General features: G+C 34.8%; 1 protein-coding gene across 5 annotated transcripts in view; it reads right to left on the minus strand.

The window, feature by feature from the left end:
• The window catches only part of LOC106661928 (fibroblast growth factor 17-like), a 121,100-nt gene extending 108,627 nt beyond the window's left edge, over window positions 1-12,473 (minus strand). For 3 of the 5 annotated variants that reach the window (XM_014385689.2, XM_014385691.2, XM_014385690.2), the window contains exon 1: window positions 12,278-12,472. In XM_014385689.2, coding sequence (XP_014241175.1) covers window positions 12,278-12,297 — 20 coding nt within the window. In that variant the 5' untranslated portion in view covers window positions 12,298-12,472. Of the gene's footprint in view, window positions 1-12,277 lie in introns of all 5 variants that reach the window. The other 2 variants (XM_024227925.1, XM_024227924.1) reach the window with 1 other exon arrangement.
• Between the last annotated feature and the right edge of the window lie 2,163 nt (window positions 12,474-14,636).

The following is a 14,636-nucleotide window of genomic DNA, read 5'->3' on the forward strand; positions in this document are numbered from 1 at the left end:
CTATTGAGAGTGGCAATGATAGCCAACGCAGGTTCTGTCAAGAACAGGAACATTAAGTGCAACCTTTCTACTAACCGGCAAAAAAAATACTAAATCCAGGAAATTGAAGAGTTAATGCGGTGTGGATGTGCAAATCGTTGAATTTACGCTGAAATAGCACTGGGTCCATCTTCCTCGCGGGTTTGTTACACTACTCAAACGCGTTTCGGCATTGCGCTATCTTCATTGAGGAACAGATAGAGTGAAGACGGACCTAATAAATGACCCTGCGCCGGTCTGAATTTTTAACCCATACATGGAAGAGCACAATAGTCATTCCTGAAAAGGCTCTAGCCACCTCAACATATCTTGTCTAATTTTACAGTAATTCATAATATTTACCAATAACAAATGTGTTGTGTACCATTCAATATTGATCTACGAACTTCTTTAGCAACCTCAAAAAAACTGAATTTGAAGTTGTAGAATGACAAAAGTCTCTTGCGTTAAGTAAACTCAGGATGGGGACATACTGGAAAAAAATAATGACACGTTGCAAATAGGAAAAACAAATATTTTTCGTTTGGTAGAACTATGATGTTTTGCGCATTACCGTCGTTCCAGATGGCAGTGCTAGTGCAATATTGAAAGTTGATGAATTCTATAAAAATGTATTAATTTTTCAAATAAAAAAACACACCATAACAACACATGATACACAGTGCTCCTACTCAGACACAAGCAGAATTCAGATTGGAAATGGTTCCAATATCCAAAATATGAAAATTTTTGGAGAAAATCCATCGTATCTACCAGGAAGAAGAAAAGTTCTAAGATTCTTTACAGATAGTAAGGCTAATTGTGAGCTTAATGCAATACCTAAATAGCTATAGTGCATTATGTTAAAGGAATAAGATATGAATAACGTATATAAAGTTTAAAGGCAAAATTTCAAATAATGCTGAAACAGAATGACCCCACGACGACTAAAGTGCTCAAAAATGAAAAAAAAATTGTAATTTTGTAGTATTTACTTTCCCTTGCATTTTTATTTTATTTTTATTATAAATTGCATTAACATTTATTAGAAATTATTGTTTTTTATTGAAAGAAAATTTAATTAAGGAATTTTGTAAAATAACAAAATAAAAGGTTTTAATTTTCTAAATTTGTTCATTGGAGAAAATAGTTTTTTGAAACAGTCAATACTGTGTATAATGTCCTCTGTAAACTAAAACCTTTGTGAACCTGTTGGCGTACTGTTAATAAGGTTGTTTCTAATTTCGTAAGGAATTTCACTCCATAGATGTTGCAACGCTGCACTCAGTTGGTGCAGGTGAACTGGCTGCGGATGGTGATTGAAAAGCCTTGTCTGTAATCCATCCCACATGTGCTTGATGGGATTAAGGTCTGGAGACAATGGGGGAAATGGGAGAAGGGGCAAATGAGAAATTCCCAGGTTTTCTAAACATTGATCAACAACTCTGGCTCTATGAGATCTGGCGTTGTCATCCAGAAATCAAAAATCTCTGCCAATGAGATACCTTGTTTGAGGGATGTATTCCTCGATAATTTCTTTGACATAACGGACTGCGGTTAGGTTGCCTTCAACAATATGGAGTTCAGTTCGTCCTCCAGTGTAAATCCCAGCTCAGACAATTTCACCGCCTACTCGAAACTGCACTGAAGGGATCACGAATTACACGGGGCATTGTATGCATCCCCTGTTCGAGGTAGGTTCTTCGGCACTTGCTATCATTATAACGACAGAGACGCGACTCGTAGTAAACATAACAGCATTCCAATTGATGATCTCTTCTGGCTGCACCATGTTATCCTGAGTTCCTGGAGGCGGGCTATGACACTTCCAGTCTCTCGGAATCGAGCCAAAGCCTGCTATATCCACTTGCTAGTGACCATTCATTCTCACAATAATATTGCGAACTTCTGATTCAAGGTGATGTCTTTCCATGGTTTTAGACAATACTACTGGATTAAAGTGGATAAAAGACAAGAAAAAGTGTTTGTTTACACAATGAGTAATCTTCAAGTTTACTATTCTTATGTAAATCCGTGATTAAAAATTAGAATTAACATTTGTTTGTTTTTGGTTTGTATTTTTGATTTTGTTTTATCCAACTAACGAAAATATATCGGTTAATTTAATTAAAATTAATGGAATAAGAATAAATTACAAATATCCCTATTCATTTTTGAGCAGTTTAGATTGATACGGGTGAATAAACAGAAATCAATGGTGGATGTTGTTCTGCGAGTCAGTGAATATATGTTGAGCTGCCACTGGGCATTCTTTCCATTGCATTTCAGATCATTAATTTTATTTTCAAATTATTAAGTTTTGAAACTGCTTGTTATCCAATAAATAAAACTTTCAACGTCACTGGAATCTACAAGAAAAACAAAATAAACACATTCAATTCAGCTGAAGAATATTTAATGGTTAAAAGTAAGCATAGAACCGACATAAATTCAGTCATCAAGGCCGTCAAAGATCTGACATCAGACCAAAACAGATTACACAAGTTAGATTCTTGTAGTAAAATAGGAAAACACTGAACGTTCAGAATTATTAATGACGTGGGAAACGTGATAAATGTGCATTGTTGTCAGATCATAATGACGGCTTGCATTTTTCACTCCTATACAATTAGTCGATCCCGAAACGTTCGTGAACATGTACGGTGATGTCATATGAAACTGAAAATTGCATTTTTTTAGTCATATATTACCATAAACATGTATGGATGTCTATCTGAAACTGTGCTTTGTTTAAATTGTCAAAACCGCTTTAACAAAGCATCACAAACGCGTCCTGTCGAAGGAGGGAGCATCAGCCCACGTGGCAGCACGTGCAAGAGGGTGAGATGGCGCCGACACTTATCAACCCCCAAACACGAGTGTTGAGAGATATGACATATTCTTAACACCCTCAGGGCACATGCGGCTTAGTCCTTTGAGATATAACAGTCTTTTTTTGTGACGAGTTACCGGAAACCGAAGGACTCTCAAAGCACCTTTTGAATTATTTTCTCCGAATAAATCGATACTTCACCGTGAAACTAATTATTTATAGCAATCGGATCAATAAGTCGTTTTCACCGGCTGAGAGGGAAAAACATAAATTGTATGGTTTCTTGTCGTGTTCTATTTACCAAACTTGTAAAACCGGTAAAATAAACAAACTATATCTTTATCAGAGTTGGATACAACCGTTGCTTGCCTGTTCTAGCTTCTGTCCGAATCGTTTCGGCTTTACCAAAAACAATAAAACTAATAATAGGTCTTGAATCTTCAGTAACAATAATAACAATTGCCAAGAAACATATTGCAAAATGGTACCCGGAGAACACAGTCTTCTGTCGAACCCTACATGAAAAAATAAATTCAACATTGATTAATTTTGAAAAATGTCCTGAAATAATGTAATTTCTTCATAATTTAAAACATTTGTTTGTTATTCCAATTTTTATATATAAAATTTTGAATATATTAATACATTTCTAAATAATTTCAGGTTTCAATGAAATTCCTAGTTATTCTTGGAATTCTGTTCTTTCGGTTGGTTGCTGTGCTTTTATAGCTTTCAATGATTTGTTATCGGTGGACGGGCAAACGAAAATTTCAAAATGTTTCATCTCCCCATTCCTCCATCTTGGAGAAATCAGCACATTGGTTGTTTTTTGTATATAAATCATAAATCTTTATCATCTCGATTAACGTCTTTTATTATAACACAAGTCGAATAATTTCATGAGTCAGCTCCGAATAACCTAATTAAATTGGTGTGAAAATTTGTGGTGAGAATATGTGTCTTTATATTTTATCTTTAAACAATTATTGAGAGTAAAGTATGAATAAAAACAGGGAGAGGATGTGAGTGCGTACAAGTACACAAAAGAAAGATTAAGGGAGGAACAGAAAAGAGAGACGAATGAGAGAGAGAGAGAGGGAGGGACGGAGAAAGAGAGAGGAGAGAGAGCGAAAGAAAGCATTTTTATAGTAAGAGAGATAGATAGATAAACATAGATAGAGTTAGAGAAGGAGAGAGGGGAGAGCGAGAAAGAGAGAGAGAGAGAGAGTGAGAGAGAGAAAGAGAGATAAAGAGAAAAGGCTTGCGATATAGATAGACAGATAGATAAATAGATATGTAGATAGCGAGAGAGTGGAAAAAATAGAAATATAGATAGATACCGACAAAATTAACAGAGAGTATAAGTAAATATACCAGAGATAGCATAATGCTTCTTGGTATTTCATTTTTACAATAAAGAAACCCACCAAAAAGGTCTACAAAATATTAATGAATAAATAATGGAAAAAAGTTTCAGAGATCATGAATATTCTCAAACAGAACTGTTGTTTATGTTAAGAGTAAAATAAAAGGGATGTGTGAAAATTTTGATAACTTTCTATGATACTTCAGAAAGAATAACTTTTTTGGAAGTTTGACATTGTCACCAGGCAGAACTGTGTTGGCAGTCTATTTTGAGATGTGTTGTCTCAAGAAGGGCGAAATCAGTTCGGACAAGGGAAAAGTGTTTCTCGGACGAAGTTCATGGGTACGTTTTGTTTACGGCCCTCCAAAAACTACGGGGATAAAAATACGCTAAGCTCGGATTAGGCCTTGTTCGGAATTAACATGTATGCTCTATTCCACAATGGGTATAGGGTAACACCTTTCAGGACGTTTCGGGGGGGGGACAAAAGAGGGATTAAAGAGGGTGGCTTTGTCATGTAGATTCCGGTTTGTTTCAGACCGGCCCTGGGAAGAAATCGATATTCGTCATTCCGTTAGTGGTCGGAATGACGGCACGTGTGTATGCCGGAAGCCTTTCGAAGCCAATTAGGCGAAGGGTTTACAAAAGGGAAAAAAGCCAGTGAGACGTTGCGACCATCCCGCTTGTCGGTATACGCTGAGGAACGCCGAAACCGACACATGCAAGGAGAAAGCTGGGATGAAAAATTGTAATTAAAATCATAGAAAACAATCCACGCCCCGAAGAATCCGACGGCGGCATTTTAATCGGCTTGTAAGTTTAATTAGGCAACGCCGGGTGTAAAGGCGTGACAAATGATGTGTGCTTTTAACAGTCTTTACAGGGCGGCTGACGACATTCCGAAAGGGAAGCGTTTAACCCTTTTAAATCGATCAGAATGGACAAAACTAATCGAGCTGGTAACGAAGTGAAAGTCGTGTTTCATTAAAGGGGGAGGATGACATATACCGTAACGAACGGAGCCATCACAAACCCTTGTTGCACAACGCCCCAAATTGCCTCCATCAAACCTCATTCGAATGGGTATTATTTGTTTGTACAGATTGATAATAATTCTCAGACAAATGAAAAATTTACGAGGGCATCATTTCTAAATGAGCAGAAGGGCAGTGGTTCTGGGACTGAAAGATGTTCTGCTTTCAGTTCCAGCACCACTGCCATTCTGCTCCTTTTTTCTTCTTACGTTTTTCTTGTGTCTGCACAGTTCACCCCTAGGCAATAAGAACGTTCATACACATCGAAGAGGTTTCTAGAAAATATCGACTAATAAATACAATATATAAATTGATAGTACATAGACGTAAATTCGGGCATGGCATCTTATAGATTGTTTAGGATAATTTAATAGATTTAATTATTGTCTAAAGTACACATATGTATGATATTCTCGATGTTTGTAAGATGTTAACTCGTGTTAACTAGAATAGAGAAATGTGCAGTAAGATCGTGAACGCCCCTTCTTTTCTTAGCATGTTAAACCTTAATTGTTCCGCAATGCTGCGCGTGGCGATTGGTAGAACCAAAAATAAAGCCTTAACAGTCCTTGAAGGTTTGTTGTTGTTCGTGCCGATACCTAACCTGTATCCTAACGTCTAACAGCCTACAACTTTATAGGATAAGGGATGTATCTATTATGAATGAGAGCATAAGGACAGGTCAGAAAATTAACAAAAGAAATGTATTGGTCTGATTTAATTAATGCGTATTTAACAATAAAAATATGTGTAAACAAAAAACAGCTGTTAAATTCATGGCTTCCATGTTGGTGGTTCCACCTATGCCCTAACGGATACGATGTAACTACGTTTTCGACCTAACATCTAACATTGGCCCTGGCCTGTTAGATCGAGCAATGTTAACCAGCTGATTCTTACAAGTTTACGTCATCATTTTAATCGATCTAACACGACCTAATAGAGTTAACACAAAGATCGTGAATACCCCTAATATCCCTTGAATTAAAAGCCTGCCAGTACGAAGGGGCGAGGACCGGGTTTATTCAGTTAAGATTTATATTTTGCACATGAGATTGATTAGGATTTTTCCCTCGTTTGCCTTAGTCATGCTTTTCCTAACCTTCAAATAGTACACGATTTTTTTAAAAGTAACAATCTATACTGAGCAACTATAGCAAAATGACAGCTAAAGATTAACAGGTGTAGTACTGTGTATCTTTATAAAATAGCACACACCATAAACAGTAGCATATAAGCCCGAGGACTATATTAACGCCGTTATTAAAAATTAGACCCCACCTCATAAAAGGGCCAAATGCCGCCTTTTATTTTGGTCAGAGGCCAAAAAGTAAAAAATTTAATAGTGATGAAGTAATATAACTCTAGACGCTGGAAAGCAATTTGAGCCCTCTTCGCTCGGTTGATAGCTATGAGTGGAATCCGAGCGATAAACGCTACAAAAGCCTTTTATCTTTTAGGAAGCTGTAATTAAAATCCCTGGGGAAAAAACAACAAGCCTAGATAAATCTTACAGGGCCTCCCTTCGCCTAATGAACACATGATTAAAATTTATAAAAGGGCCGCTCTTTCAAATCGTCTGTAAAATGTTTTCCCTCGGCTTAACTGCTGCAAACCCCCGGCACAAAGTAAACACTTGCAGAATTGCTGCGGAGAAATATGATGGTTGTTACCAATTCTGAAAACACTCACCTCAAAATACACCATAAAAACGACAAATCACTGCTGAATTAAATCAAGAATGATTTTCTGACCGTCCCTCAATGCCAACTCAAGGTATAAACAAAATAATATTTACCAACTTTTATCATTTTTTATCAGGTTATTCTTAATTTTTTATTAATTTCGAAAAAGTCGTGTATAATTAATTGAGTGAAAAATATTTACCTCGAACCATTTTTTTTTTTAAATCGGACTATGATAGCAGCTGCTAAAACAATTAAGCGATTAAGAAAGATATGCTTAGCCTTGTAGTTTATACCCTTGCAAACAACAAAAACAATTTCTCTCTATCAATCACTCTCTTCGTTTTCTGTATTTACCTATCTCTTTCCCTGCCTCTCTCGATATCTCCCTTTCCACCCCCTCTCACTCTGTCATGGTCACTCTCTCTCTCACTCTCTCTCTCTCTCTTTCTCCCTCCCTCCCTCCCTCCCTCTTTCTCTCTCTCCCCCGTTCTTTCTCCCCCTCTCCCCGTTTCTCTCTCACTCCCTCCCCCTTTCCCTCTCTCCCCTCTCCCCCTTTCTCTCTCACTCCCTCTCCGTCTCTATCTCCCTCTCCCTCTTTCTCTCTCTGCCCTTTTTTACGCTATCCCTCTCTCACACAATCTTTGTTTATCTGTCTATCTCTATCAATCAATCAATCGATCTGTCTATCTGCCTATCTAAAACTGATTAAAACGATGCCGTGTGTTTAAATGACTAGATAAAAAAAAAAAAATATTCCAAAATTAAACCGACGCTAGACTGTTTTATTGACCTCTTAAATGTTGGTCGGCAAACAGTTATTAAAGACCTTTTTTTATTATTTGGGATTTTATTTCAGCATTTTCTTTTACAAACACCGGGTACATTTTGTTTTTATCCTCATAATATTAAATCTGCTTAATGGCCCGGACGACTTTGTCGGTGGAATTAATTGTTGGAGTTTTGTAACGGCGTTTTTGTGTAAATACGATGTGCAATAAACCTATCTTACAATAAACATCAGCGCTTTCTCAACTCGTTATGTAATAATAGGGCGCGTAACTCGGCCGGAAGATAAACGGGACGAATTTTTAGACAGATTTAGAAGGAAGTAGCAAAATGCTCACTAAGCCGACCTTACCGCTTGACTTATTGGCGGAGTCATATTTTCCTTATTAGATGGCTTTTTCCTTTTTGTCTATTTGCATAACTTCGACTACGATCCTCGCGTCTGTATAAAAGAAAAAAATCTTGACCGCCGTTTAACCTTCGACACCGCCTCGATTGGAAAGGAGGATAACATTAGATATTTACGCCAATGCCTTATAAAAGGATTCTGCTTCCCATTCCCTCTTTCTTCCTCGATGTAGGAAATCTATAGGAAAAATGAGATAGTAAAATATTTTTGTTTATCGTAGAAGAGCGAGTTTTGATTGGAGATAAGAGAAGAATTAAAAAAAAAATAATTAACTTCTCACAAGTAAAACCGGATTTTAAATCTCAGTGCGGTTATTTTTGGCTCAAGATTAAATCACGGTCGGATTCTTTACTTATGAGAGTTTTACTATCAAATCGTGCACATCACTCTAGAAAACCATCAATCGTTCAAAATAATGACGTTCGCTGTTTTGAAATCAGAACAACATTTCTGCAAGTGAAGATTTTAAAGTCATTTACCTTAAAATCTGTAAATGAAGCTATTTCGGTTTAATTTTGCCGACGTATAAATTTAAATATTTCGATACATTTTCACTGAATAGTGTAATACATCATTATTTCTATTTGAATATCGAATACTTGCAAACATAGCAATGCGTCAGGCCTGCTTTATTATTTTTATTTCGTTTTGTTTCTTTTTGTTAAATTAAATTATAACAAAATTTAGTTATACATATATAGTACTATATCGATTTTTGTTTTCATCCGTTGATACTATAGGATAAAAGTGTTTAGGATTTTGTAGGAAATCATCTGAGCATAGGTATTAAATATTATATACAGTTTACAATTGACTTTACACCCTATTAAATAAATAAAACTGAATATTGTAATCAGATTAATGTCAGAAATGAATTGATGTAATTTTTTGTTTTTTTTTATCAATTAAAAAAAAAATGTAAAAACTTGACCAAACGTTCAATACAGTTACCGATTACAACTATTGTTTAAATTAAATCGGTAAAATATATTTCATTAAAATATATATTCTTATAATTTATTAAATTTAAAAAAATGCAAAGTACCCATGAGAAAAACAATTTATTTTTTTAAGGCGGCTCTGATTTTTATTAACCATAATTTTAAAATTTCTTTTTATTGTGTTTTTAGAAAAAAGCACTTCAAAACAATTAAAATCAAAACAATAGCGTTTTATCTGGAAAACAAAAGTCAATTATTATTTTGTAGTATTAAAAACACGGGGTGGAGCATATAATTCTGGCCACCTTGCATGTAAGTAGCATATGTGCTCAATATACAAAGAAGTTTATATGAATTAAAAATAATATTTGCTAGTTTTTAGCTAGTTAGTTTGGTGAAAAAAGCACCCTTCTTTCAACCTCGACCTATGATATTTAGCTTTTCCTGTGGTGTATTTTTCAAATGAACACGGTGGCAATCGATTAACAACGATTAAGCAAACGGGGCATCGCGGGGCAATTAAATTTACAGCGCTCTCCAAAGCGCTATAAAGTGATTCAACGCTGATTGAATTGCAAAAACATGCAGCGAATGCGGCCCTGACGGATATCGCGTACTAATGAATTCTGATGTGAAATTATGAATAAAAAAGCCAAAAGACCATAACTATGTTTTATATGTTTTAGTTTTGAATTTTGTTTAAAAATTGCCATTGTTTTTTAAAACGCCCAGGCTTTTTCGTTAAATTCTATGATACATCATTTCCAGCCAAAATGTTTATGAATGCATCTGTACTGTACAGACAAAGTCGATTATGTTGTTCAAATCTGTAATAATTTTAACTGAATAATTTAGTTACTACAATCAATAGACAGTATTTTTTGGCATACGTCGGGTGGGCGCGGACGAGTGGTCAGAGCTGCTTTAAATACCTTTTTCATATTATTCTAAATTAAAAAGCCATCGGCTATGCCGAGATTCGAACCCAGAGCTATAGCTGGGAGAGAGAGAGGGGGAGAGAGAGAGTGAGAGTGAGAGAGTGAGTGAGTGAGATAGGGGGGAGGAAGAGAAGTAGATAGATAGCGAAAAAGAGAGGTAGAGGTAGAAAGAAATGAAGAGAAAGAGAGAGGGTGAAAAAGGGTGAGAGGGGGGAAGAGGTAGAAAAAGAAACATAGAGTGAATGCAAGAGTAAGTGATATACTAGCAGACACACAAAAAATGCAAGAAGAAACCAATTAAAAATTCTACACATGCACATTCGTTAGAATTCCAATACGATATTTTTACAAACATGTTAGAGAATTCAACGTGATATAAAAAATGTATATAACACAGCTGCATGCGCCCAAAATGTTGGAAACATGGTTGGTAGGGAATAACATTCTACCATAAAAAGTGGGTAAAACTAACACGTAAATTATAAGGTTTAAAGAAAAAGTAGCGTGAATACGCGATGTTTAAGAAAATATGTACGACCAAGTGAAGATAAAAATATTAAGTAGTACCTCTAACGCATGTTTAACATGTAAAACTATGCAAAAGCGTACATGCATAGCACATGAACACATAAATCAGCATGGCGTGTGACTGACAGAAAATTTTAAACCTATACTATATATGTACCATTTCAAAAACAAGCCAAATAACAAACAGACGAATATGTCTGATTTCAACCAAAATTATTAGCGTAACACTTAGGATATATGTATAAAACACAATTCTAACAAACAAACAAAATTTCAAGCTATAAGGTAAAACTAAAGAAATTCATGTCGTACAGGATGGCACTACCCGTTGTGTGTACTGACGAGGGGGGAACCATTTTATACGTATAGCATACGTAACGTGAATTATGACAATTATAAAATTATAAAAAATATACCTTACCCCTTAATAAAATATTTTTAAATGTATGTGTGTGTGTGTGTTTGTGTGCGTAAATTAAAACGTAAAATTATTTTAAGAGAGGAAAGACTAATAAGTGTACTATACGATATTTTTATATGTATATGAAAATAGATGTAAAAAATGGATAAAGATTTATAATATAAATACCAAAAGTACATGATTTTGGAAAAAGCTAAAATATAAGCAACTCAAATAATCATTAAATATAAAAAAATATGTTTTCGAAAAATCTGCATAACGTGATCATATGAGAAAAAAATCATTAATAAAAACTGTTTATTATAAAACAAATGTACTGATGAATTTTAAGTTTTTTATTGTTATGCAAATTTATGAAGGAAAAGTTTTGATGTTTACAAATGTTCATAACGCAAGAAAAATGCAATTTATTAGTTATTAACAGATATGTGAGGTAATGCAGAAAAAGATTGTGTTTAAAAATGTTAATAATATAAAGAAGACTACGTCCAGGTGTAATTCTGTTAAGCATGAACGTAAAAAGCAATTTACGACGAGAAAAGGAATAAAAAGAAATCTAATCAAATAAAATTCTGCATGCATAATATATCAAAAAAGCTTTATAAGCAATTCATTGTGTGGTATTGTAGAAAATGTAATAAAACGTTTATATTGAGATACATTTTTAATATTAAAAAAATCTCCAGTTAAAATTATGTTTAGTTGGTTAGTTGGCAAAAAACGTTTATATTTGCGATATTGTAGAAAAAATAATAAATATATTTATATATAAAAAGTATATAATATAACAAACTATCGAGGTAAAAGTATGTAAAGTATGAAAGCAAAAAGGAATTTAAAATAATTTTTGTATGAATAATCGATTAAATATGTTTTTAGCTGATAATTTTGACAGTGTGAAAAAAGGAATAAAAGTGTTTAATATTAAATATGTCAAATTATTGTATTTGACATTAAAAAAGTAATTGAATGTAAAAGGGAAGTGTGTGAAAATTACATAAATTTGAGGAAAGTTTGGAAAAATAAAGAATAAATAAATGGTGTAATTTATGCCGATAAAAAGACAAATTGAAATAAAATTATATAGAAATCTGTGAATCAAATATGTTCATATTTGATTTTTGTAGTACTGTGAAAACATTAACAAAAGTAAATATTACATTTTATAGGAAAACTGTAGCATTTGACATTGAAAAAAATTAAAATGTAAATGTTGGAATAAAAGTAGATTGCGTTTTTTCGAAGTTTTGAAAAAATAAGTGCCCCCAGTTTTTTATTGTATTTTTTTTTTAACTAAATTGAAAATGGTACTTACGTGAACAAGTATAGACGCATTCAGGTCCTTGTGTCGCTTCCCTTGATTGGGCTCATCCTCTCCACTGAGGCACATACACTCGCGGCCACTCGTAGGTCTCACGGGGTCGGAATGACACTGTCCGGGCTGAAAGTTGGTTGAGGACTGAAGGCCGAGGGGGCCCCCACCCCTTTCGACTACCCCCTCCAAGGCGAGCCACCCCGTTTCATGGGGCCCCCCCGTGGAAAAAGGCCGGCTCCGGGGGTTGCGTTTGTCCCTCCGTTTCCCGGCGGTTTTAATTAAAACGGGGCCGACTTGTTGCCCCGTGCCACCTTTCCAAAGGAAACGCTCTCGTTCTGACAAAAACCACATCCAGGCTTATTTATCATCGCCGGTCGGTCTGATGGGGTCCAAAACTATTTGGTACTATCTAGCCGGTCGTGGGGTTTGTCCCATTGTGGAATTTTCACCTGGAAAAACTGAAAAATACCAAACAAAGATACATCGTTTAACATGTATTTTTATTTACATTTATTTTTTCTATTTGAATCAAATTCAAAATAACTATTGTGCTGATGCTAAAATAATGCAGGTCTTGAAAAGGCAGTCAAAACTATTTTTTTATAAAATAAAGAAAATTTATTTGAATTATTTTCCATGACAATCTATATATCTAAAAAGCGCTTTTATTCCGCTGACTAAAAATCTTAATTTTGACTCGCATTAAAGACTTGTAAATAGTTTTCTGCTTCACCGTTTCTCTAAAAATTTTATTCCTCAAGAAGTGATCAAAATGCTTAAAAAAAGTGGAAGTCTGTAGGTACAGGTCGGGTGATTAAGGATGGTGCGGTAAGGTTTCATATTTTAAGTTCTTAATTTCCGCTTAATTCCTCTTACCATTTACTAATGCTGGACAAAGACTTTACAGATTCCCGTGCATTTTGTCAATTTCTTAGCAATATTTCTCTGCTGTAAGTTTCAACAAAATTCAGGAAATTATAGTGAACAACCCCAGCAGTGCACCACCAGTCACTATAACTTTTTGGGGTGCAGATTTGGTTTCAGGAAGTGTTTTGGAGCATCATCCTTGTCCACCTGACCTGTATGCCTCCTGTTATCAAACTGAATCCATTTCTAATCGCACGTGATGGTTCGATCTAGATTTGGATCATTTTGGTAACGCGACAGAAGAATCGTGCAAATCGCAAAGCCTCGATTTCTTTGGGCTTCACTTAGTTCGTGCAGTATTCACTTGTAGGGTTTCTTTACCAATTTGCTCCAGATGATAAGCAATGGTTGTGGTCAACACAAAGCTCTTCCGCAAGTTCCCGTGTTGTCTTACGTGAATTTTCTTCAATCAACGTTTTGAGTCGGTCGACGTCCACAACCGAGGCCTTCCCTGTCTTCGAGATCGAAATCTCTGAAACCATCGCTACATTGTGCATTCGCTAATGCTTCCATGGTTTGGGCCACAATTAAATTTGCACAAATAAATTCGACGAAAATCTAGTTTCGACATATGTATTTCCGCAGTTCCTTACTCTTATAAAATTCAATATACACCAAAACGGTTTGTAGAAAAAGTAACTGTTGAATTTATTAAATTAACCCATAAATTAGATTTAAGAATTTAGGTTTGTTTACATGACAAGCACCTGAGAAAATAAGACAAATTTTCAAAACCTGCATTAATTATGCACCAACCTAGAAAACGCTGTTGTATTGTTTGCTATGGAAAAATTCTATTTATCTTGATATATAATTCTTTTGATACCATTTCCAAAAACTCGACTGCCCTAACAATAACGCTAATATATTTCTACATGCAGAGTAGTGAATTTTTCAACGCACCATGGAAAAAAATTATTATTTGGAGATCGTGAGATGCGTTCTGGTGGGACGTAGGTTTTAGAAAAACATTTTCTTTATCGTTCCAACGTTTCGATCTTTATTGAGACATCGTCAGGGCTCAAAGTTTGTTTTCAGTGTACACTGGCGTGATGAACACAGCGTGGTTGTAAAGCGTGCTGTAATTTATAAAATAGATTTGCTAATAAACAAAAAAATAAAATCATTGTCTGATATTGAAAACGAATCTTCCGGACTCTCCCCCTTATACTTTCCATTAGGACGTTTGTGGGAAAATTATAAATTATTAATGAAAATTTTAAAGACTTTAATAAAAGAACCTATCGTTTAAATTGCCCTTGGCCTCTGAGCTTGTTTTATATAACAATTACATTTTCGAAGGCTCATCAATTACATTAAAATTTAAATTGGAGATTTTATCTGTGATTTATTTACCTCTAATCCTTAAAAACGGACCAAATATTGTTGTAACATTATCAATATTGGATTGTCTAAAATATACAACTTATTA

The sequence above is a fragment of the Cimex lectularius genome, unplaced genomic scaffold, assembly GCF_000648675.2.
Source record: "Cimex lectularius strain Harlan isolate CLEC.00 unplaced genomic scaffold, Clec_2.1 scaffold59, whole genome shotgun sequence".
Taxonomy (NCBI): domain Eukaryota; kingdom Metazoa; phylum Arthropoda; class Insecta; order Hemiptera; family Cimicidae; genus Cimex; species Cimex lectularius.